This window comes from Kogia breviceps, chromosome 14 (genome assembly GCF_026419965.1).
Source record: "Kogia breviceps isolate mKogBre1 chromosome 14, mKogBre1 haplotype 1, whole genome shotgun sequence".
NCBI classification, from domain to species: domain Eukaryota; kingdom Metazoa; phylum Chordata; class Mammalia; order Artiodactyla; family Physeteridae; genus Kogia; species Kogia breviceps.
The window spans coordinates 43488068-43514660 of NC_081323.1; the positions used below are offsets into that span (position 1 = coordinate 43488068).

Here is a 26593-nt window from a genome sequence, read left to right on the forward strand (position 1 = left end):
AATAGACAGGTCTGAGGGTCCCGAGAGAGCAATTCTGATACCCTTCAGGTGATACTGCCGGTCCGAACACCATGCTTTGCTGAGCAGAGGTATAAACTCTCAACCATCTTAGGTCACCTAATTTTCCTTCTTAACGCTAAAGATTTGATCCAAGTGTGCTTGTTATTTTGTAACGAAAGAAAGTTTCCATAGAACGTCAGGCCTGTTAATTTCCCTCGTTTTCCAATGGGAAAAAAACGCAGTTCAGGATCGCAGCTCCACCTTCCATCCCCTAAGACAGCTTAGGGGACCAAGGTAGGCATCTATGAACCCAGGCCAGGTCTCTGCGGCGGGTCCCGGCCAGCAGAAAAACCAAGTGCCGTGTACCGCTGGGAGGCCCGGCCGCCCTAGGCAACGGACGCAGGCCCTTTCCAGGAACGCGCGGGCCCGCCCCCCGCACGCGGCCGCCCATTGGCCCGACGGCGCCGGGCGTGACGTCAGTCCCCGCCCCGCCCCGCGGAGTGGCCTGGCTGTTTGGTCTGGAGCAGCTGAAACCGGTTTGAGCGGAGCCGCTTCCTGCCGCTCGGCGCCGCGGTTGGCCGCTTGGGGGAGCGCTGGCGAGGCGCGGACGGCGGGCGCCCGGTTCCTCGGCCCGCGGCACTGGCTCTCGGGCGCGGCGTCGGTGGCGGCGCGGACCCGCGGACCCGGCAGGTGAGGCGGGAGGCCGGGGGGCCGGGCGCGCGGTGTGGGGGCCGTGGCGGCCGATCACGTGGCGGCCGAGTTGTCAGGGCGATCCGGCTGGGGGACGCGGGCGGAGCGGGAGGCGAGGCATGGGCAGGGTCCCCCAGCCCGGGCGGGCTCTGCCCGTCGGGGAAACAGCGGCCTGGACGTTCGCCCCGGTAAGTCGGTGGGTGACACATGTTTATTGTATTTATCCTTTGCTGCCGCGATTCCGCTGGGCTGCTGGTGCTTCGTTCCCCTCCGAAAATTTTGCAGCGTTTTCGATATACGAGAATGCATAAACCGTAGGACCACCATGAGTATTCAAAGAAACAAGTCTCGCTCACCACCACTCTCTGGCTTTATCCATAAGTAATTCATAGTGTTTTGACAACTGCTTATTTTCTGAAATTGCCTAACCAAGTAGTCTAGGGTGTGCTTGTATAATTCAGTTATTCCAAGAAACCGAAGTGCCTTAGTCTCTTAGGAAAAGGTTCCAGGAACAGTCATCAGTGCCCTTGATACAATTTTAAGACAGTTTCCCCTTCTTATAACGCTCTACTTTTTCCAAAGCTCTTCAAATTGCCTTGATGACTTCTGGGAGAAAGCCTTCATCAGTTAGGTGCTTAATCGGCCCCCTCTTATCCCACTGCCCGGTTATAAAGGAAATTAGGCGTGAATTCAGCCACGAATTGTAGAGAAATCTTTCACAATTGAGGCAGCTGCCTAGTCTGTAACACATAGAGGAACTGATAGAACGAAGCAGGATGTTTGGACTTGATGTTTTCTTCATACTCTTCTTTAGCCCTTCCTATTTCTGCCCAGTTCTATCCACGCCTCCCCACTCCCACCTTGTGTGTCTTGCTACATTTCTGACAGTTGTGACCTAGCTAAGAAATAAATACAAATTATCAGTCCTTTTTCCAACTCCTAACGTTCTGGATACAAACACGATGGTTCAGTGGTTCTCAACTTCACTAGGGAGAACCAATATTCTAGACAAAATAAGATTAGGAAAATTGGACTCCAGTAATGACCACAAAGGAAATCTCAGTGGCAGAGTAAAATTTGATATGTACAAAAAAGTAAGTTGATGAATCAAATCTTTGTGTATAACTTAACCAGGAAAAATAAATGAAATGCATAGGAAAATAATATCAAGATGAAATGGAAAAATTTGGAATAGTTTTATGGCATTATTTAGAAAGGTGATTAAAGAATTAACCGGCTTAATGAAATCTCCAGAACTGCTTTCTTGATAAAAATTCATTCATGTTTTTGTACATTTGATTAAAATACTGGCTCAAAATATACTGGGGTTTGAATAGTGGGGTCATAATGATCCTCCAACAGGATGAGCAGGAATTAACTCAGGAAAATACAGGCATTTCATATATTGTTTTCCTATAGTCAGTTAGGCTGTTGGAGCCTAGGAAAGAGCAAGGAGAATTGGAAACAGCTTTTTTCTTTGAAAAAGTATTTGAAGGAAAGCAGTGAAAATATTTTGGCTAGAAAAAAAAACGCATTTTAGCTGAAAATACCTGTGACTTAAGTTTAGCTCTAAAGTAAATGTTCCTGTACCTTTGTTTGCTCAAATCTCCCTTTTGTTCCCCAAGCTGGCAAACCAGTAAAGGAATGTGTTGGGATAGTTTATTTGACAAAAAGAATATAGTAAAACTTATTTCAGGTAGTGTAAACTCTGAAATATTTTTAAAATGTAAATTACAATGTCATTTTGCAAGTTACGTGAGTCCTTAAAAAAGTTAAAGTAGTGTAAAATGCTACTCAAAGTCCCAGATGAGAATGCTGTTTAATGCTTATCTTCAAAAAGCACAAAGTGGAGGTTACGTTTAAAAACCAGACCAAACCAAAAACCTGTCTCAGAAAGTCTGTACGTGAGGTTATAGGTGAATTGGTTAAATTACATATGCAGTCAGTTCATGTATGTAAAAATGATTAGCATTTTTCATCTTATTCTTGTTGTATGTATATCTAGATCTCCCCCGTCCCAGTTGAGATTTTCTTTGCTTGTTTGGAAGAAGAGGAAGTGTTGGTTGTATAAATTTTTCGTTCCACAACAGAACAGTATTTTACTTTGGTGGTAGCAGGGTGCCAAAATTGCACGCTTCAATTCTGCACCAGAATTTTGGCCTCTGTCCACGATCAAGTAAACTGCTGTAGGAGCAGCTCTGCAAGCTCTTATTTGGTACGGTATTAAATTTGGGCAATAGGAGGAATGGAAATTAACCAGATTATATGACTTAAGGCAATCCAAGTTGGAGATGATGCTTTCTTGACACCTGGGGAGGTTGGGGGGGTGTAAGTTTGTGCTTGTGTATGTAGCTTTGGTGTAGTAAATACTGGATACTGCAGCTGGTTTCAGTCAAGTTACTATAGCCACTTTTACACGCAACCTTAAGAATGAGAAGCTCAATTTTAATCAGTTGATTTCCTTTTCATTAAATTAACATGTTTCACATTTAACACAGTAGAAATTTAGAGATAATTTTGTACTAGATGTTGATTTTAATACATAGGCATAATTACATCTGATTTCCCTAAAATTGGTTAAAATAGTTACTTAAAATTGATCAACAAATAACTGAACACCAACTTTTTATTATGTAGATGAGATTGTTCTTAGTAACTGTGGCAGTAAACACTGGGTGAAAGTACAGGTTATATGTTGAGATGGTGGTTGGTTATTCAGCAATTTGCTGGATGATGGAGCTTTTTGCTATGTCTCAAAATTAATTCAGTAACTTAAAAATCCAAGCTTTTTTGCTAGCCTTAAGGTTTCTTCTTGATATGATTGATATAGATAAATTAAATGTAAGATATAGATAAATGTAAGATTGCAGTGCTTCAATGAATCATTTTATTTATTAGGAAATAGTGTTATTATCTTAGGGTTATACTCCGATTCATATCAGATGTCATATTAAAAGACAACTATTAAGATATTTGGGTTATATAGGTAAAAGGTGAGGTAACAATCTAGAGCTAATTTTAGATTTGAACATTCTTTGGCCATGCTACAACTGGATGCATATGCTTTAAATAGATCATGTTTACTCTTAGACACAGAAAGTAGATTAAGGTATCAAGGACAGGTGTTTTTTCCTCCAGTGTGGAATCTTGGGTTTTCTAACTGAAATGGTAGAGTCGCCAGATACGGAATTCTTTAGCCAAGTGACATGAAACCACATTGACTGGTGTTCTTGCTTAGTATATATACTGTATTTACATTTTGTAATTGATGTAGGTGGCATGATGCATAGTTTATAGCTAACATTGGCTGTAAACTATGATCCTCATTGCAGCCCCCCTGTGGTTAGATATTAGAGATTTCTCATCCTCAGCCCTCTTGATATTTGGAGCTGGACAATTATTTGTGGAGAGCTGTTCTGTGCATTGTATGGTGTTGAGCAGCACTCCTGGCTTCTACCCACTAGATGCCAGGAGCATCACCCGCAGTTGTGGCAACCAAAAATGTCTCCTGACATTGCCAAATGTCCTTTAGAGGACAAAATTGCCTCCAGTGGCAACTGCTGCTATCGATCTATCTGCCTTTACTTGGAAGTGTGGTTAACTGTGGGTATTAGTGTTCATTAAATGACCATTGCAGAGTTGTGCATGTGTTCACAGGGAGGGGAACATAGTGAAAATGGAAGAAAGAATAGCTAGGAAAGGTACTTGAGGATTTTTTTTTTGAATAAAATAATGTGTAAATGAAGATAAGCAATTTCATTTGGTAAATTAAAGGAAATGATGTAAAGACATCATTGGAATTATTTTAGGAACATTGATGGATTGGGGGTACAAAAGTTTTTTTGGAGGTGTTGGAGAAGTTATGTACAATATGATGTGGCCTTGTGTGGAGTATGTGTTCTTTCTATATTTAAATTCTATAAACTGCATGAGAATTGATGTACATTAAAATTTTTTAAAAATTTCCTATCTTGGGACTTCCCTGGTGGTCCAGTGGTTAGGACTCCGTGCTTCCACTGCAGGGGACATGGGGTTTCATCCCTCTTCGGAGAACTAAGTTCCCGTGTGCTGTGGCCAAAAATAAATAAATAAATAAAATTAAAAACAATTTAAAATTTCCTATGTTAAGTACTTAAATAAAGGGATAGTAAGGTGAATAGGTTGGTTAGGCTGGGGAAAACAGTGAAGAAATGAAAAGTAAGCTGGAGAGAAAATGTGGATAAGGAATAAAGGACATCAAAGACTTAGGGATTTAGATTTCTATAAGTAATGGAAGTGATTCCAAGCCAGGGATGTGAGGGATATTCTAATTGACATAAAACGTATTGTTGGGAAGCGATCGAGAAGCCAAAATATAAGTAGGAGACTTAGGGTTTTTAATGAAGTTTAAACTTAGAAAGAAAGGCATGTATGTAAGATCAATTAAAATCTACAGGGTTTGGTAATGTTGGCTTGGCCAAAAAGTTCGTTCAGTTAATGAGTATGTTGTTCAATAAAGTTCTTGTTGAAAATGAAAAATGGCAGACTTCCTGCTGGCGCAGTGGTTAAGAATCCGCCTGCCAATGTGGGGGACATGGGTTCGAGCCCTGGTCTGGGAAGATCGCACGTGCTGCAGAGCAACTAAGCCTGTGTGCGACAGCTACTGAAGCCAGCACGCTTAGAGCTCCAGTGGCAACTGCAGAGCCCATGCTCTGCAACAAGAGAAGCCACTGCAGTGAGAAGCCTGCACGCTGCATTGAAGAGTAGTAGCCCCCGCTCCCAGCAACTAGAGAAAGCTCGCCCACAGCAATGAAGACCGAATGCAGCCAAAAATAAATATATTAAAAAAAAAGAAAAATGGCTACTTAAAACCGAACGAACTTTTTGGCCAACCCAATAGATTGCAGAGTTGAGACTAAATTCAAGTCTGCAGAACTACAGTAATGATGGGCCTGTGGTTAATAAAGAGAAACTTGAAAAGAGTGATTTGTGATGGGGAAGGGGTTTTTGTTATTGTTTTTTTTAAGCCATTGGTTGGGTCACTTAGAAGCAGGTTCTCAAACTTGTTTCAGAACGTAACTAGTTTGTTTCAGTGGGTGGTACTTAAGTTCTTTGGTTGTTTTCTTGTTATTAAAATTGGAACCTTCTTAATTAAAGTAGAAATGCTCTCTTGAGCCAAGTTTTTTTCTGTCTCTAGTTGTTGGTGTGTGTGTTTCCCTCCACTATAAACATGAGCCTGGTCAGGAAAGATAGGTTGAGTTCAGAACAGCTGCTTATTAGAGGAGAAGGTATATGACAAGATAATCTTGAATTCTTAAAAAATGTTTGGACACACTTGTTTTGCAGATTTTTCTGGTCCATACATTCTTAAAGAATAGGTTTGTAACACCAGGTCCTAAAACTTGCTAAGTACTTCCTAAATAATTCAGTCTCTATATATAAGGTCTCTGAAATCTTTTGCTCGCAGTTGAGATTCATTTTTGTTTTTGTGTTTTTTAACTTGTTTCTTGGTGATAGCTATCTAGAGCTGATATTCATGTACTATAAATGACATCTTTTTCCTTCTAGCACGACATTCTAAAATAAATCCATCAGAATGACACCTTCTCAGGTTACCTTTGAAATAAGAGGAGCTCTTTTACCAGGTATTGTAAAACTTTACTTTTAAACATTAAAAAAAAATAAATGAGCGTTTTTCTTATCTGGATTATTTTAAATATAGAGTTGTTACTAGAGTGAGCCTAATTATTAGATGAAAGTATCTTTAGGACATGCATGATAACAGAAATGTGCTTGGAGCATAACAAATTCAAGGAAAAAAAGCTTCCCAAATAGTAAGTGTCTTAGTCTCATGTTTTCCAGGAAAGCTGTGAATTTTGAACAGGACAGATAATTGAACGGTGATTTTTTTTTTTTGGCTGTACTGCGCAGCTTGTGGTATCTTAGTTCTCTGACTAGGGATTAAACCTGGGCCCTCGGCAGTGAAAGCGTGGAGTCCTAACCACTGGACTGCCAGGGAATTCTCTGAGCTATGATTTTTAAGTCATGAGAATGAAGGAAATTTTTCTTGTGTTGAGAAGTTGGTGAAATATTTGGCGAAGGTAAATTTGTTCCTTACTTGTACATCTATTTTTTTAAGCTTTATTGTATTTTTTGCTGTCTACTAAAGCAGTGTGAAATAATTTTAGTGTAAGGTAGCATGTCAAAACAGTATCACACCTTGCTACTTCCCTGGTGGTCCAGTGGTTAAGACTCCTCCCTTCTGCTGCAGGGGACACGGGTTCGATCCCTGGTTGGGGAACAAAGATCCCACATGCTGCACAGTGTAGCCGAAAAAACAAAAAAAAAACAGAAAACAAACAGTATCACACCTGGGTTAAAAAATTCCTTGTTTAATACACTCTGGCTATCCTGGCCAGTTCCTCAGATCTTTTGCATTTCTTTCCTTCTTTGGGACTTTCTCAAATTGTTTCCTTCGTTTAGATCTGTGCCCCCCCCCCCCCAACTCTCCTTATCCCAACTTCCCATATACAACTAGGTTTAGGTCCCTGTGAAATTCAAGGTTGTTTTTTATAGTACCTCTTATGAGTTTTATGGAGTTACTTGAGTAATTTTTCTTGTGGACAGATTGTAAGCTCTATGAAAAGAAATGTGACTTTATCTTACTCATGCTGAATTCCTGTACCTAGCACAGTGCCTGGCTCAGAGCAGGGGTAAGTATGTGTTCGAACAGTGAATGAATGATTCATTCTGTATGTCAAGCATCTTTGGTACAGCATCCATCACAACACCTGATGGTGTGTGTTTGTCCAAGTTCAGATTCTTAGCCAAGATGATTTTGTACAGCTCCACCTCTGGGCAAGATTCTGCAGATGGAAGTTTGCTAGTCAGTTGATGGGGTTGCTCCTTTGTGTCTACTACTCACCTCTCATCCTGTGTGTAACCTCTTCTGTGGAGAGAAGACTGCAGACCTATATCATACTTTTGTGCATAGGCAGTTTAAGTTAGAAGGAGCTGGCCACATCAGGCAAATGTGGTGACCACAGAAGGGTCAGCTTGACAAGGTGGAACCCCTTCTCAAGGACTAGTGGCAGATGTGAATCTGTAGGTGGGAAGGAAAGGTGGTAGAGGGACAGGGAGGGGATATTGGGGTGGATTCTCACCTCCCCCCCAGATCTCATGTCACCTTGATTTCCTCCCCAAAGCCAGGAGGAAGTGTTCTCTGCTGAAAGTGGAGACACTGCAGAGAGAAGTGAAGTAAGAGGAAACAAGTAAAAAGAATATGTGGGGGTGCTGTTTGCAGATTCCTTTAGTTAGCATTCAGGTCTTTATAATCTTCTATAAATGAAATCCAATTAAAGAAAGAGGTCTTTTCTGGTAAAAAGTTTCCCTTTTTTTCTCATAGAAGCCATATTCAAAGGCAATCAGCAGAAAGACAGAGTAACATTGCAGGAGAGAATTAAATGCAGGAGCACTTATATAGAAGGAAAGTAACCACAGATTGTCCAAGCTTCACTTTTTCCATGTGGGATACATGTTCTTTCCAGAGTGGAGAGTAGCTGCTATTTTGTATGGGGATTAGAAATAACTGACTCCATGAGAAAGGTTAATGAGACTCTCCTTTACAAAGAAAGTGTAACTGGCCTGAATCAGTGATTTGATGGTAATCTGTACTTTGAGCTAGGAGCCACTGCATATGCTGTACATATGCAGAGCAACATATATGATCTTGAGAATAAATATTTGTGCCTTGTATTTAGCAATAGTGTTTATCTTTTTTTTTTAATCCAAAGAGGTAGTGATAACCTAAGTTAATTGCAAAAAAAAAATCTGATTACTTTAAAGGATTGGTGAATATTTTAACATGAAATCTTTATACATAACTACCATATGCTTTTACAGACATGTGTTTAGAACCATGAAAACTCCTGAATGACTACCACATTTGGGATTTTAGTTAAGTTTTAGGCAGTCCGAGCATATAAAATGCCATGCAGGTGGCTAAAGCCAATTAGAATTCTAGTCTTACTATAGTAGTGCCCAGCGCTTGGAAACCTAGCTACTCTCAGAGTGTGGAGGAGTTTGTCCTGAAGTTTGTTCATTTGGGCTCAGTTCCTTGTTTTTTTCTTTATGGATTTTAATTATAGTAATTCAGAATGTGTTGATATATAAGTTAAAGATATCTGCACACTTATATTCAAGATGTTGTAGACTTTTGCCAAATATATGGAATTTAGCCAATATAGGTGATAGCTGTATGTTGGTTTGTGTGTTGATGACAAGTGTTCAGATGAAGTGTGATAGTCTTTATTTTAGTAAGGAATACGAGATTTTTGGCTAGTTTTTCACTAGTCTGTTCTGGGGACTTTTTTTTCTTTGGTTGTTGTTGTTACATTGCTAATGTCCCATTGATAATTTTCTTGATCTTTAGCTTCTTGGTAGGTGCTGTTTGAGTTCCTGGAAAATATCAGGTACTGGTTCTGTAGGATACTTACTCTGTACTTACTCTGTACTCCTTTAAATTGGAAGCTGCCTTGAAGGCAGGGACTGCCGTTTGATTACCTTGTCTTCTTGGTGCTCATTATTGGCTCAGTAAGTAGTTGAAAAATGAAGAAAAGTCTGTCACTATATATCCTTCCTTTTTTCTGCCTTTGGTTCTGTAGAGGTGGGTCAGGTTAATAACGTAGGTGCTAGTGTGAGTGGCACCTGGGTCCAAACCCATTTCTCCACTGAAGCTCTTCCATCTCCACTGAAAGGGACTCTGCATCCCGTTAAATTAGTGCAGTTTCCTAAAACTAAAATGAGGTGTTCCTATTTAACCCACTATAACTCGTTATGTTTCTTTAGGAGAGGTTTTTGCAATATGTGGAAGCTCTGATGCTTTGGGAAACTGGAATCCTCAAAATGCTGTGTCTCTTCTTCCAGAGAATGAGACAGGTGAAAGGTAAGCATGGGCATGTCATAATACTGAATAATTGTGACATTCAGATTATAAACTTGGGGGTTTCTAAGATACCTTGGTATATTTTTCTTTTAATTTTTATCAAACTTATCACATATGTATAAAGAGTGAAATCATTTTACAAATTTTGCTATGAAAACACAAGTTCCTCTGTTTCTCAATTTCCACCTCGCAAAAAGTCATTTTCAACTCTTGGCTATTGGCTGGTTCTTTTGATGCTTAATACCATATTCCTAAACAGGCTTATATTGTTATTTCTTATTTTAAAAACCTTTTTAAGGCATTTTTTGCCTTCTCAGTACTATTCTTGATAAAAGATCTAATTTTTGCTTTAGCCTATGAAATAATTTTTTTGAGACATATATTCTTTTAAAAGTAGCAGAGAGTGGAACACGTCCTTAGAAATTTTAGCTAATGTAATGAAATTAGTTTACTACTGACATTAAATACAGCACTAAACTTAGCATGGGTGTGTTGGTGCATTGGAGTGGGGAAAAGAGGATCCGGGTGCCAGTTTCAGTTCCACAGTTAGCTATGATCTTGGGCAGATCTCATATCTCTAAGCCTTGGTTCCTTTATTTGCATGGTAAAGGGGTTAGGATAGAATCAGTGTTGTCAACAAAGGTGGTCATTCTCTGTGTGGATATTTTGAAATTTTATGGATTGTCAAGATGTATGCGTGGGGGTAAAGGAAAGATGAGGAGATTCTAAATAGTATACAAATACATGCAGTGCCCCCAGGGAGAAACATCAGATTAGATGATTGTTAAGCAGTGCTACTAAAAATGTGGCCTGTGGACTCAGTGCTAGACAAAAAACATTTTTTTATCAGTGCACGATATGAGAAATACAAAAATTGAGAGCAAGCATTTAGAAATATTTATGGCAGTTTGACATTGCTGGGATACCCATGCATGTCATGGACTTATCTCATAGAACAGGGTACATTATAGCCCAGAAGTATTGGTCACGGGACAAGTAGGGTAACACAAGTAAACAGAAACTGGTCCTTCACAGCAGACAGTTTGAGGAGCGCTGATGGCAAAGCAGAGGGAAATAACAAGGAAAGTAAAACAATACCATAATGTAAGCTCCGGAAAAGAAAACAAAAAACATACATAGAACACCCATTTCTCTATTTGTCATTAGTGTGACACATCTTCTCAGCCAGTTCTCTTCTGTTTTTATAAGTTAAGTTCAGTTGACAAATGGTATTGGGATCACAGAAAAACGAGATGTTTATTCTCTTCTAGTGGCTATTTTTTTCCTTGATTTGTGGATTAGTCACTCCCATCTGAAGTGAAACCTCATGTCTTTCTAAACTTGTTTACCTCTGCTCTGAGCTCTTGAGCTGCCCTGTTACCTGTCTTAAGTCCATTCTAGCCAACCTGGTCAAAGTGATGTGAACAGAATGAGAACAGTTAACTTCTTAATTTTAAGGAAGCAGCCATTTTGACATCACTGTACAATGAAGTATAATTGATTCATATATGGCAGATAAACAGTGCTTCACAAAGAGAAAGGAAGTAGATGACACAGTTGATATAAGTAGTTGATACAAAAGGTAAATGAATCTGTTTGCCTGTAAATAACAGTCTCATGGGGGTTGTTGGTTGGTTTGTTTTTGGCAGCGTGCTGGATCTTAGTTCCCGGACCAGGGACTGAACCCTTCCCCCTGCAGTGGAAGCTCAGAGTCCTAACCACTGGACCACCAGGGAATTCCCCAGTCTCATGTTTTAGAACTGGGTTTCTTTGGGATTTCAGTGTACTCTGCATTGAAGTTCTCTGTTCCTCCTTTTCAGAGTCTCTTAAGTCTTTCTGTACCTACAGGTTTGTGGTAACAAGAGCTCTGTTGGAAATTTGTTCTTACAAACAGTTTGAAGGTTGTGGTGTTATTTCCTAATAATGCAGAAAATATGGGTCACTTATGATTTTATTTGCCCTCCTTGGAGAGTTTATGGTATTTTTGTGGGGAGGATATGAGGGCAATTCAAAATCAGACAGGTGCACTAAACCTTCTCACTGCCCCTCTTTCCTGGTTTTTCTTGAGTTTCATCAGGTTACGTTCATTCTTGACATCACTGAACAGTTCTGGTACATTTTTTAAAAAGTAATTTTATTTATTTATTTATTCATTCATTCATTCATGGCTGCTTTGGGTCTTTGTTGCTGCACTCGGGCTTTCTCTCTAGTTGCGCTGAGCCGGGGCTACTCTTTGTTGCAGTGTGGTGGCTTCTCATTGTGGAGCGTGGGCTCTAGGCCCGTGGGCTCAGCAGTTGTGGCTCGTGGGCTCTAGAGCGCAGGCTCAGTAATTGTGGCGCACAGGCTTAGTTGCTCCGCGGCGCATGGGATCTTCCCGGACCAGGGATTGAACCCGTGTCCCCTGCATTGGCAGGTGGATTCTTAACCACTGTTCCACCAGGGAAGTCCCTCTGGTTCATTTATAACTTTGCTATATTTGCTTAGGGAAGTAAAGTAAAAAGACTCATTTTATTGCTCTCACCATCTGATCTTTTCATTTGGTGGTTCTTAACCAGGGAGCACATTGGAATCACTTTAAAAAATGATTTTAAAAGCACTTTAACTGGTTTAAAGCAATTTAAAAGGGGGCTTTTAAAAAAATGCCTAAGACCCTGCTCCTATAAGATTGATAAATAGTGCACGAGAGAGGGGCCCCAGCACATTTTTAAAGCTTCCCACTAATTCTACTGTGCACATCTGGGGCTAGTTTCACATATTCTGGCTGGTTTTATGGGTGAAATAATACTGGAAATTTGCCCTTTTTGGGGGGCGGGTAGCAGAGATGGGAAATAAATTTCATCTCAGAATTGGTAGAATCTGCCTGGAGCACTGTGTTGAAAAGGATTCTGAGGCTTATCAGGGCACATATTCTGAGCATTTAGGCTGTTCTTGTTGTGCAGCAGTGTTTCTCAACCAATCACATATGTCCAGTTTATCAAACTCCACGAGACCAAGCTCCACCCCAGACCTATGAAACCAGAGTTTCCCAGGGTGGACCCAGGGCATATGTATTTTATTATTACCAGGTTAATCTGATTGTTGAAGCTAGGACCAGGGGTGACAGCTGGTTGTGGATATTTTGTTAGAAACCAGAATTGAGTCAGAGTGAGGATAACGCCCTAAGTCTGTCTTGGCAGAGCCAGGTGGGGAGCAGTGCTAGCCATCTGGTATCATGGAAGAATATTTGGAGCTGCCGTTTAGTCACTGAACTATTCATGCTGAATTAATGTTTGGGTAATGGTCTATGACATGGGCTCTCAAACTTGTGTTCATCATCAGAGTCACCTGGATGCTTGTTAAATTACAGAGTGCTTAGGCCCTCCCCCAGAATTTCTAATTCACTAGGTCTAGATGTGGCCTGAGTTTTTTTTTTTTTTTTTTTTGGCTGTATTAGGTTTTCGTTGCTGCATGCAGGCTTTCTTTAGTTGCGTCGAGCGGGAGCCACTCTTCGTCGCGGTGCGCAGGCTTCTTATTGCAGTGGCTTCTCTTGTTGTGGAGCATGGGCTCTAGGCACGTGAGCTTCAGTAGTTGTGGCATGCAGGCCCAGTAGTTGTGACACATGGACTTAGTTGTTTCGCGGCATGTGGGATCTTTCCGGACCAGGGCTTGAACCCATGTCCCCTGCATTGGTAGGCGGATTCTTAACCCCTGTGCAACCAGGGAAGCCCTGGCCTGAGATTCTGCATTTCTAACAAGCTCCCAGTTGATACTGATGGTCCTGGGACCACACTTTGAATACTATTGGCCTATGATTTGAAACTAAAAATCAGTTATAATCATGAATTGTAGTGAATTCTTTCACTGTTGAGTCTAAGCTTTAGAATTAGCATTAGAATATGTAGAATGACATAGTTCAGAGGAAGACGTTGAGTAAGATACAAGTACAAGTAAGGTACAGACACTGATTGCTTGGCTAGGGAAATAGCCAGAGGCTGGGCAGGACAGAATAAGGGACAGTTGGGAACAGGCATTTAAGTTTGTGGCCTTGGCCTCAAAGCCTCTTAGCAGCCATGTAACATCCCTAGCTAAGTGGAAGGTGAGAGGAGATTCAGAGGTCTGCACTGCTTGCCTTTTCTGTTTGGAATACTACTTCTCCTGGTCCTTTGTATGGCTCATCATTTAGGTCTCAGCTCAGACAGTTCTTTCTTGTTGAGGTCTCCCTTCAAAACTTCTTGTCACCTCAGAAAGGTCAGCTAGCCCTTCCTGTGTATGCTGTTTGCTTATATATTTGTCTATCCACATAAGCAAGCAATCTCCTTGAAGATGGAGCTCTTTCTGCCTTATTCATCCCTGTGTTCCCAGTACCTGGTTCAGATTAGGCCTGAAGTAAAATTTTGTGTAGGAATAAATAAATGGTATTGATCACAGACCTTACTTCAGGGGTTTTATGAATTAATGAAGACTTTATGCATTTTACTTTGATACTGATGCTGCTACTTTAATTCTTTTTTCTCACAGCATGTCATGGAAAGCAACCATTGTACTTAGTAGAGGAGTATCAGTTCAGTACCGCTACTTCAGAGGGTGCTTTTTAGAACCAAAGGTATGTTTTCTTTATCTAGTTTCCAGTTTCTTTAGAAAACTTCTTTCAAAAGCAACTAACTTAAGTTTGGAAACATTAAAAGTAAAATGAGTTTGTTTAGATCAAATAAGGAAAAAAGAACTCTAGGTTAATAATATTTTAGTACCAAAAAGAAAGGAAGTAGCCTCTTCAGAGGCAAATAGTGTGTGCAATGGAAGTTTTAAAAGACTAATAGTAAGTATGTTCTGCAATATCCTTATCATGAAATTGGTTTTAATGATAAGTGTTCTTGATAGGTGTGCATTTTCTATAACTTTTGTAAACTAGTTAGTAACCAGTAGTAAGGGTTTTTCTTTTTGTTTCATTTTTTTAATTCGTCTGTGGTAAAGAGATATTTAGAGGTGTATATAGCCAGCTTTAAGTGAGTAACTTTGAAAAAATTATTTCAACGCAGCCATCTCTTAGTTGGCTGCATTAACTCCTATCAAAACTGAAGTCATTCCTTTTAGTTTTTTTCAGTGATAGTGTTGATAGACCAGGATCTTTCCTGAAGGCCTTTGGAATATCAGTTAGATCTAAATCTGCTTGCTCACAATGATTTATTTATTATTTTGGGAACGTTTTCATATTTAGAAAAGAAAGTTGATTCTTTATTTTAAAGATACTTATTTGCTGAAAGGATTCTTTTCCTTCAGTTTACCTTTGAGCACACTTTGGGCTGCATGTGAACAGGGCTTAGGCAGGAGTCTAGGAAGCAAACATGGATTAGATCTTTTTAAAAATTTATTTCTGTTTGGGGTCCTTGAATACTTGTTACATGTAAAAAAAAAAAATGCAAGCAGCCACTGTTACCTCAGTCTCTTAGCCACCATTATAAAAAAGAGAAAAACTGACAAACCCACTTCAGCTGTCTTTTGCACCTATTACGTTTCTTATTCCAAGAATATATTGTGAATATACTCAGTAATTAAAATTAAATTACATTATAGTTGATCGTTATGTTGGCTTATCTTGACAATAGTCTCACTTTAATGACTAAGGAAAAGATCATTTATTTGGCATAGGGGTTGTGCATTGTGGCAAAGTTCTTTAGTATAAAGTGAACATTTGTGCATAGGTACATAGATCATAGCACTCATGACTTTGAAAGCATATTTGAGGATCCTGGTATGTGAAATTAACTAAATTTTACTTGAGGGGGCATTTGGACAAGAACAATCATAATGAGTCCTTTGGGTGTAGTTTCCTAAAGTAAGACTATTGTCAACACAGGTCAAATTAAGCCAACCTACAGTATTTTCTCTTTTCATTGAAAATGTAACCAAAATCCATCCAAAATGCCTTTTCCAAAAAATTGGCACAAAGTCTGCTTACAGTAAGAAACAAGTTTTCCCCCTTGTAATACTTGCAAAAGTTTACAGTATGTGTTGGTGAGTGTGTTTCTTTAAGTAGGTGCTCTGTATCGTGTACACATGTACCGTGTGATGCAGGGGCTGCCATGGTAAGTATGTTTTTCATGGAATAGAGTAAATAGCCACATAAAATCCCATGCATATGGCTAGAGGTTTTTTTTTCCCACACGCCAGCTTAAAGTGACACTTCTTTTCTTTTTAAAGTTGGTGGCGCTTTTTAAATGAATCATAATTTTTAATAGAAGTCATTAGAAACTTTGCCTCAATTGTGCATTGTCAAATGATGGAACTAATGTGCAAGGAATCTTAAATCGTGAAATGATGTAAATTATTGGAGTATATATTTTATGAATATAAAGAATGATTGGAAAGCAAAATGATTATGAAAGCATTGAAAAACTGAAATGGGTAATAAGGGTAATTTTACTGGGTCAAAAGTTTTAGGTTATCCAAGCGGTTGTAGAACTTAAGCTAAAAATCTTGTGATTTTGTCACTTGACCTTCAGAATTCAGCTTCCTCATCTATAAAATGAAGGGTTTGAACTATAGATTTCTTACATCCCTTCCATTGCTAAAATTTTTCTATAAATAAAATTTTACCATTCATAGTTTCTCTTCCATAATTTGCTCTTTCTGGCATATTCCTTTTAGTTTAGAAGTTAGAGTCTTGAAGTCCTTTTTCTCTTAATTTCTCACAGCTCTATGTTCTTAACTTTGTAGAATTAGAATAAGGTGTTAATATATTAAATTCTAAAATAATTTTTTACAGGTGACAAATATTATCTTATTTAGACATAGCAAACAAAGGTAGTAGATATTCCTGGAATGGAAACATTGCTGTGAGTCTGCAGATAACCCATTAATTTCACATCTTCACCAAAGATAATTTTTGAATTAATGTGTAATTTAAACATTTTTAATCCATGTTCACCCCTTTTTATTTGTGGCTGGAATTAGGGATTGTTGTCTCATACTGAGATGTTAGCCACTTTTTAATTATATTGTCTTTCAAATTTTTCATTCATTTCAGTGAAATAGCTCTTTATTTTTCAGTAACATCTGCTTTTAATTTTTACAGGTATTAACATTCACTCATAATTAGATTCATTACAAATTCTTTTACCTTGTTCTTAATGTCCCTTGATTTTTATTTAAATCCTTTAACAAAAGAATCAATCATCTGGTAGGCAGACAATTGTTTATTTTCATAATAGCCCAGGTTGTCATTTTGTACAATGGTTTCTTAATAAAATTCTTCTGGATGCTAAATACCCTCAGCTGTTAATTGTGAATTTGAACCATCTCAGAGATGTATGTCGGCCTAGCCTTCTTTGCTTTACTCACTCCTAAGTGACCGTTTTTCTTCCTGATCTTGTTAAAAATAGTGATTTTTAACTAACTGGTTCTGGCCTCTGACATAGATTAAAAATTCAGAGCCCCTTTCACATGGGCATTTTTTTCAAAATCGTAGAAAGGAAACAGTGAAATTTTTACAGTTTACGCTTAACAGTTTTTATGATATTTGAAATCAGTGATATTCCATGATAGTGATAGTTTTGCTTGGTGGTCTGTTAAAAACAAAAACCCAGTCTACCTCTTACATAATCTTGTTTCTTTTTCTTAGTGCTTGATATAGCTGAGTGATGTCAATCAATAACTGTTTAAGAAAGCAGTCATTATGACTTTTTTGTGGAAACAGGTTTTTTTGTATTTTTGTTAACATGCATGTTTGAGAAAAATTCCAGCAATCATCTGATTTAATACATGCTAAAATGTGAAATAACTCTACCAGTCCGGTTAGTGGAGTACTGTCTTGGACTGATATTGTTACTTTTGTCTCCAAAGAACCATTTTCTGCTTGTCTCCAAAGTGCTTAAAATTGTGGCAGTCTTTTACAGAATGGAACTCTTGTTTTTTTCCTAAGATCTTGAAGAATGACTTACTGCATTTAGCATATTAAAAAGGATTGCATGTTTTGGAATCGTTACTAAGATCTTTAATTTCCCAATGCTCAGATGTTAAGGGTTTTTTTGTTTTAAAGAACATCAGTAAGATAAAATTTAAGATTACCTACTAAAGTTTAATAAAGTAGTCATAACAGTTTTGGAAATTCAGTGTGTTTTAAAACTTGGTTCATTTGTCAATATTATAACATTTTATGTACCAACCATGAATTTGTAGTGTGAACACCAGTAGACACAATTATAAGCCGTCTGTTGAATTGGCCCTTTGGATTGCTATTCAAGACTCCATTCTGTTCAAGCCTAGTTTGCTTTATGCTATGATTAGTGGGTTTGTAAACAGGGGTGGAGTTTTAAAAATTACTACTAAAATATGTTCCCTCTCAAGTGTTTAATCCACAGGGCTATTCATACATGATTAAGTATAGATACTATAATCAACACTTTTTGTGAAATTCCCTGATACCTAGATTAAAACAAAAAGTTAAAACTAAAACAAAGCCTCTCCTTTCTTCTACCCACTTTTAATCCCTGCTGATATTTACTATTATGTTCATGGCACCCTTTCAAGTCACATTTGATTAGTAACTTTTATAAGAATATGCATCTACACCACTTTTGTAGCAAAGAGGATTTTTTTTTTTTGAGGGGAGTGCAGGGGACATGGGAGGGGTGGAAGAAGGGAATAGATTAGTTATTTCTGGTTGCCCATTATTGCTAAGAAACATTCCTATTTTTAATGTATACATTTGCATTTTTTGAGGGTTAGAAAGTTTGATGTGTGAAAACAAATTCAAAAAAGTGACAGCAAAAAGTTATAGTAAAAAACATCTAGCAGATGCAGGATCAGGTGTTTCTTGTTTTTTTAGCGTAATTCACCATTTTAAAGATTAGCACTTTCACATTTACATTTTTTAAAACGTCTACACAGTTTATTATCAATTCACAGGTGAACCCTTATAACAAGGATGTATTCAGCTAGAGAAAATGAGTTCCTGTATTATCCCGGGATTAAGGAATTGAATGTATATCTAATGCAATTTTAGTTTTCAAACTTCAAAAGTTTGCAAGTTTTAAAAAAAGATTTTAACCTCTGGTTATTTTAAGTGACAGAATTATCTCTTGCCTAATTTGTTACATACTTATTTGTTATCATTTGGCACATTTATTATTAAATAAAATAATATTGAAATCCTATAAAATGTTATAGAAGAGTATTTAATGCCATCTACAGATATAATAAAGAGAGAAGCTTATATGTTCCAGACTTGAGTACATATATGCCTAGACAAGGGTTTAAAGATATGTGAAAATATTGATAGTGATTATCCCTAAGTAGTGTGATAATGGGTGGTTTTTATTTCTTTTTGCTTATCTGTATTTTACTAAATTTCTTCAGAAGAAGAAAAAAAAATACCTGTAAGGATATAGTTTGAAATTTTGCTTTTAAAATATGTATTTAAGGATTGTATTTTGGCACATAAGTTTAATTAAACAAGTTTAGGGTTTTTTGTTTTGTTTTAAATACTTCAAGGAAAATTAGGAAACACTTCATATACTTCAGTACTTTAGGAACACACAAGGGAATCCTTGTGGTAGTTCATTCTTGCTTTTAAATTGCTGTAGACATTATCAATAATACATAAAGCTTTATATTCTTTTTTAGTAAGAGAATTTGATAACAGAATACAGTATTAAAATTTTTCACACTGTATGAATTTATAAACTTTAAGGCATTAAGAGTAAAACTGGATGTTCATTCCCCTTTAATCAAATTTGTTCTTCAGATTTACCCATGCATGTGTCCTTTCCTAAAGGAAAGGGCTTCCTGTGCTCCTTAGAAACACTGGTTACTATGATACGAGAATCTGATATTCTTCCTGTTACCTACTTACTAGTTAAATATATGTAATGAAGAACTTTATTATGCCCTCTAGTTCCTTGAGTAACTTGTGATAATTGATCTTGAAGTATTCATTCTCAGCATTTCTTATCAGAGAGTTTAGGCTTTTTCTAAACCCTTGAGGAGTTACTTCAATCTTCCAGTAATACTTCATTGACTTCCAACATAGCAAACATAAAGTATATTTGCTGTTAACTTTAACTTACGACAGAATATCAGTTAAAGATTAAAACTGAGTATTGTAGGCAGATTTAAGAATGGGTTTTAAATGGTTTTATGTGCCAGTTCATCTTATTTTTGTTTACTGCCTCACCCTCATTTTCTTCCAGCATTCATCATGTTTTTTGACCTGGTACATTCCTGATTTTTCGCAAATAATATTGATATTAACAAGATGAATCTCTTGGTTTCATAATTAGTATAAGACTTAGGCCACAAACATCTAATGGCATCATGGGTAGAAAATAAGATACAAGAAATTATTGCAGACGTTTAACTTTTAAATTGCAGACTATCGGTGGTCCATGTCAAGTCATAGTTCACAAGTGGGAGACTCATCTACAACCACGATCAATAACCCCTTTAGGTATGGGCATTAACTGCATCTGTTTGAGGCATATGCATAAAGTTACTAATATGCTGCACAATGGCTTAGTGGGATTTAATAAATATTTATTTTAAAGTTTAAGGTCAATGCATTGTCAGTACTACAAGTTTCACTTAGCATATCATGGGTCTTTCAAAACTAAACAGTTCTTAATTGCCTTTCTTCATAAACTTTATTAGAAATGTTTGCCTAGTTATTTTTAATTTCTTGAATTAGATGAGTTTATTGTGGAATATATATTTACATTTGGAGTAGTTACAAAAGTTTATAAAATAGCATTTTTTTAACTGAGCATCCATCTGTGGCTTTGATATTAGTTGCTCAGAGAACTTAGAACATTTGAGGAAAGAATTAATCCAAAACAATGATTCTTACATTTTTAACTTTGCATAGTAATAGAATAAGTTATTCTATTTGTGTGTGTTTTTTAAACTAGTAAATACTTGAATAAACTTGTATGAATGAATTCAGATTTCTTGGTTGTAGCAGACATTTTCCCCCAATACCCTGCTGGCCATGTTAAAGTTGCTATTCAGATAATTTTTGTTTGTTTGTTTGTTTAAACGTTATTTAGTTTTCTTGTGCCTAAAAATGGCATTTCTCTTCATACAAGTATTTTTGAATTTCCTTTTCCATACTGAGATTAAAATTTGAAGTTCTTTGCACATACATTAAATTACCTACTTGATTTCATCTATAAATTGACTTAGTGCTGAAAACTCTATTTTAGTTTCCAGAGAAAATTAGAATTTAAAGAATAAATGGCTTCTTAGTTACTAGCTTATATTAGATAGTAGTGAGAGATTCTGCTTTACCCTATATTTAGCAAGGACACATCTCGTTTAAACAGCTATCTCATTCCATCCTCTTTATTGGAATTTCTTTTTGTATATACATTTTTGTAATACATTTTTTATAGTATATTTAGAATTTTTATGTAGTGTACTTTAGAATTAAAAGAGTGCCATACTGAGGTTGGGAATTATTAGGAATTGAATATTTTAAAAATTGCATTTTGAAGCATCTTGTAGTTATATATATTTTCTTATTTTGAGAAAGTAGGATGATTTTGTTTCTGGTCTTTTTAATAAATGTATTTTATACTTTTGGAAAATATAACTTCTGAACTTAAGAGCTGCGTGAAATATACCAGACAATCTTTATTGGGAACTGTCACATTTATTTTAACAAATTCAGATTTATGTTTAAAGTACACTGGGAAAGGAAATAGCAGGGAAGATAATTAGTATTTTACTCAGAGGGTGGAGCTTAACAGCTTTTCTCATTTAGTTGAAATTTCTGTTAGGAGGCAATGTGCAAACACTTACTTTTTGGTAATTCCTCATAGCTCTATATATATACAGGTAAGTTTATGCTGTTTAAAAAGCTTTTAGCTGGCTATAGAGAATAGTTGGGGTTTGAGGAGCATTATATTTTAGGTAAGTTCAGAATATGCACTACGTAAGAATAAGCATTTTAATTGTGCCAAGACCTTTGGTTTGAAAAATCAACGAGGAGATATTGTTGTCCAGCAACTTGTCAGTCTCATATATTGGTTGGTATAAACATTTGTCCCAGTGCCTCTAGAGCACCTCTCTGAGGAATTTTCTTTCTCTTCCTTACAACATTGTGAATAATCACCATGAATATAAGGACCATTACTGTTTGATAGCCTCCTTAAAAGGGATTTCTTTATTGAGGGCTACAATAAATATGCTTATTCACTTTGGGCTGCTTTTAAATTCTAAATTAATTTTTAAAAAAATCCTTAAGGTAGGTAATTTCTCAATTGTTCATTCTGTATATACATCATAAATTTTAACTAGATTTTCTATTTTCCTTCAATTTTAGAAAGTGAAATTATTATTGACGATGGACAATTTGGAATCCACAGTAAGTGAGACTGAGTTTTGAAAATTTTTATTCACATGGTTGAGATGTTACCTTACATTTCATTAGAAACAGCACAGGGAAATATGACAGAGTATGATATTGAAAATAGAGACTAGAAGACTAGATCCAAAAAACAAATGCATTCTGTTAAATAATAGTTTACAGTATAATTATTATTATTTTGGGTCATGCCACGTGGCTTGTGGGATCTTAGTTCCCGAACCAGGGGGATTGAACCCACACCCCCTGCAGTGGAAGCGCAGAGTCCTAACCGCTGGACCGCCAGGGAATTCCCTCCAGTATACTTCCTATGCTTTAAAGTTTTATTTGTTTTTTAGTTTTTATTTGGCTGGTGACTTTAGGTATATGAATTAATATAATTAATTTAAAGGTATTATACTTAACTGTTACTATATCATCACTTAACACTACTATGTTTGAAAATGATAATTGTTCTCAACATTTAGAGTGAAATGTTACTCATAAGCTACGTTTGTGCATTTTGTGTTTGTATGTGCATTTATAGTAAAATCAAGGTTAAGTAGCACAATGTTCTAGTAATTATGGCTGAGTATTTAAACAATTAATTTACAGTGGAATATGCATTCATATACTTCTGCATCAGTAAATACTTTATCCTAAGGATTCAAGTTTTTTCTTCAGTGACTGGAATTCTCACAGTGTATCAGCATTATCATGCTAAACTACATTTTCATTTCAGATACTATACTGTAGGAATCAAAAGGTGTAAAGGGAGTGGACAGAATGTGTACTTGCATTGACTGTGAACCAGAGATAATTGCTCATAACCAGTTTGGATTCCTGTTGAGTACAGGAAGGAATAGGGCCTGAATGTTTTGGTTGTGATTTTACTAAGTACATATGTTTATCCACTTTAGAAATGTACATGCTTTTGCAGTATTGGGGCAGGAATTTAACTTATTTTTCTTGATTTGTTTGGGATTATTTATATCACATCATAAGGTAGTCTAACATACTCGAATAGTTTTATTTAGTGTTTTAGAGACCACACAAAATGTATGCTACATGTTTTGGAGAGCTTTTTGTTTTTGTTTTTGTTCTGTGGTATGCGGGCCTGTCACTGTTGTGGCCTCTCCCGTTGCGGAGCACAGGCTCCGGACGCGCAGGCTCAGTGGCCATGGCTCATGCGCCCAGCCGCTCTGCGGCATGTGGGATCTTCCCGGCCCAGGGCACAAACCCATGTCCCCTGCATCGGCAGGCGGACTCTCAACGACTGCGCCACCAGGGAAGCCCTTGGAGAGCTTTTTTAATGGAGAAGTTGTTTTCTCATTTCTTCAACTGTAATGATGACATTATATCCTTCTATTATATGTTAGTTACTATGCATGGTTATAAACATGGCATTTCTTTCGTCATCTGTTGCTATTGTCATCATCTTCCGAAATTCAGCTTTAGTTGGCCTTCAGGATAGAAAGCCATTTCTCCAACTCTGTCCATTTCTGAAAACAGTTTAAAATTAAGAGATGCAGTGGCGTCTCTTCATGTATGAAATTTGATAGTTATGAAATCATACCTAAGGAGAAAAGTTTCTTGATTTTTTTTTTTTTTTTTTTTGAAGTCCTCTTGATGAAGAACTTAGGTCCAAAACAGTTGTCAGCTCCCTGGTATTTATGAAAATGTTATTACCTTTGTTAGTAAGAAACTTCAAGTTAAACAGTGCTAATAGTGTTATCACAATCATGCAATTTATCTATGGCAGAATATGTAAATGGAGAATACGTTTGTTTTGTTATTACCACTTCAAATCTCCACTGCCAGCACTAGTGGAATAACTAGTTTCAGCTGAATATTTAATGTGAAGCTTTGGAAATGTAGTAGTGATCCACTGCCAGTGGAACAAGTGCTAGGTTAGAAGCCATCTTGGAATATATATTCTTTCTGAGATAGATTTGTAGTACTTCAATAATATATTCAACAAGAGTATTTTAATTTACTTTAGTGCTAAAGTTTGGTTAGTTTAATGTTCATTTAACTTTTCCCCCCTACTTGATATAAAAGTTCTTTTTCAATGACAAATAAGACTACTTATATATTTGCTTTGGAGAGAAATACCAGTGATAGATAACCTGAGTATATTAAACTGTGAATGTGAACTAGAATTGTCAATATATATTGTACTTATTGGATTGGCTTTAAAAATGTGTATATTAATTACTGTTCTTCATATTTACTTTGCCAGATGGTGTTGAGACTCTGGATTCTGGATGGCTGACATGTCAGACTGAAATCAGATTACGTTTGCATTATTCTGAGAAACCTCCTGTCTCAATAACCAAGAAAAAATTAAAAAAATCTAGATTTAGGTATGACCATGTGTATTTGTTATTAGGCTATTTATTTTCACTAATGCTGTAGATTTCTGATCCATCTGGTTATAGCCTTTATGTGTATAAACTAAGAAAATAACACACTTACAGATAATGTCACATTTTCTAATAAATGTGGTGTCTTGTGAGAGTGAACTGCTTCCCTGCCTGAAGATTGCTACAGTTAAATGTACTTATGTTAGTCTTAATCTCCAAATTGGAAACCAAAAAATTTTGTTTTTACTTAGATCAGTGATTTCTAGGCTTATGTATCTTTGTAGTTTCTACCATTTAAAATTTCTTAGTGTAGCAATAAATATTTTGTTTTAAAATTGATGTAACGAAATGATTTTGTGCTAAATGAGGGGAGAATGGCATGAACAGAGAAAAATGATTGTTGGAAATATACTTCAGTGTCCTAAATTTTCTGGTGGCTTGAAAACAAGAAACTTTTTCGTTAAGGAGATCACAGTTATCATAGCAGTTCCAGATTGGTTTAATTTTAATCTTAATTTAAGAAGATTTAGATGTCAAGCTTTGTATAAATAACAAAATAGTAAGTAACTTAATTTTTCTGTAATGTCACCATGTATATCTTTGAGTGAACTGATTTCTCAACAACCAAGGCAGCCCCTATCATTTGAATTTTTGTAACTTTGGGACTGAGAGTTCTAAGTCTTGATACGTTATGCAGCTTTTTCTAACAATGTCAGGGCTGGGTTGAAAGGGCCGTTTTCAGTAACTGAAGTAATTAATAGTAATACTTATTATCTTCAGAATAAAATTGATAATGATGTTGCAGTTTGTACATCCATAAATGTTTTACAATAACTGCTGAAAATATTATAGTACTTACCTATACCAGTGATAAAATGCATAAGAGAAAGGGTGGGTAACACTTCACAGTCCTTTCCATTGGCTATTCTGTGAGTAAAGAGTTTGGGCTGTACCATGCCTCTGTTCATTAGCTTTTCTAGGCCTCTGCTTTGCTTCTGAAAAACCTGGGTAATTGGACCACGTGGCTGATCTGCAAGATCCATTTGATTGCAGAGATTCTCTAACCAGTTAGTTGTAAATAACTGAATATTTTATTTACATGTTAAAAGAAGCAAATTGTGTTAACTGCTATAAAGTGTTTTATTAGCATAAGGCCTTGAAATAAAGGTAGCAGTAGAAGATAAAGCCTTGGTTGGTTGGGCTTATTAGGATTTTTTTTTTTTCTTTGACTGTAATTAAGAAATTAATAGAGGGGGCTTCCCTGGTGGCGCAGTGGTTGAGAGTCCGCCTGCCAATGCAGGGGACACGGGTTCGTGCCCTGATCCGGGAGGATCCCACGTGCTGTGGAGTGGCTGGGACCGTGAGCCACGGCCGCTGAGCCTGCGCGTCCGGAGCCTGTGCTCCGCAATGGGAGAGGCCACAAAAGTGAGAGGCCAGCATACCGAAAAAAAAAAAGAAATTAATAGAGGGAATTCCCTGGCAGTCCAGTGGTTAGGAATCTGTGCTTCCACTGCAGGGAGAACAGGTTCGATCCTTGGTCGGGGAACTAAGATCTTGCATGCTGCGGTGTGGCAAAAAAAAAAAAAAATTAATAGATAATGGGGTTCTGGTTGGATTGCACATGCATACTGAGTCCTGTACTGTTCTTGTTTATATAGTAGTTGAGTGTTTGTATATATTATTGTATTGCTTAGGCTTAAACTGGAAGATTTTTATAACCATACTTAGTTGGGCTCTACAAATTAAGTGACTGATTCCTACTGAAATAATTGTGCATAGCTAGAAACCGATGTTTGTTTGTTTTTGTTTTTTGTTTGTTTTTGTTTTTTTGCGGTACGCGGGCCTGTCACTGTTGTGGCCTCTCCCGTTGCGGAGCACAGGCTCCGGACGCGCAGGCTCAGTGGCCATAGCTCATGCGCCCAGCCACTCTGCGGCATGTGGGATCTTCCCGGCCCAGGGCACAAACCCATGTCCCCTGCATAGGCAGGAGGACTCTCAACCACTGCGCCACCAGGGAAGCCACCGATGTTTGTTTTGACCATCTTTTTTCCCCCAAATTCATATTGTTGATAGGTTAAGCCTTCAATGACTAGAAAATAAATTTATCTGCAGGTTTATCAGGACTTTAAAAAACTTAGCAACAGCATTTACATTTTAAATAAAATGCTATACATGATGTTTTATCTCATTACCACCACGTTTTCAACAACACAAGTCTCTCTTTCGCTTGATTCCACCAGAACTTGGAAAGCAGTGTTACTTATGATAGACTATAACATTTATATAGCTATTTGAGTA

General features: G+C 37.2%; 1 protein-coding gene across 5 annotated transcripts in view; it reads left to right on the forward strand.

The window, feature by feature from the left end:
* Positions 1–478: 478 nt before the first annotated feature.
* GPCPD1 (glycerophosphocholine phosphodiesterase 1) overlaps positions 479–26593 on the forward strand; it is a 62523-nt gene continuing 36408 nt past the window's right edge. Inside the window, exons 1-8 of one of the 5 annotated variants that reach the window (XM_067012540.1) lie at positions 532–690; positions 6238–6314; positions 7297–7382; positions 9517–9613; positions 14111–14195; positions 19961–20036; positions 21909–21950; positions 24172–24295. In XM_067012540.1, coding sequence (XP_066868641.1) covers positions 14112–14195; positions 19961–20036; positions 21909–21950; positions 24172–24295 — 326 coding nt within the window. In that variant the 5' untranslated portion in view covers positions 532–690; positions 6238–6314; positions 7297–7382; positions 9517–9613; position 14111. Of the gene's footprint in view, positions 691–758; positions 879–6237; positions 6315–7296; positions 7383–9516; positions 9614–14110; positions 14196–19960; positions 20037–21908; positions 21951–24171; positions 24296–26593 lie in introns of those variants that run through there. The other 4 variants (XM_067012541.1, XM_059037629.2, XM_067012539.1 and 1 more) reach the window with 4 other exon arrangements.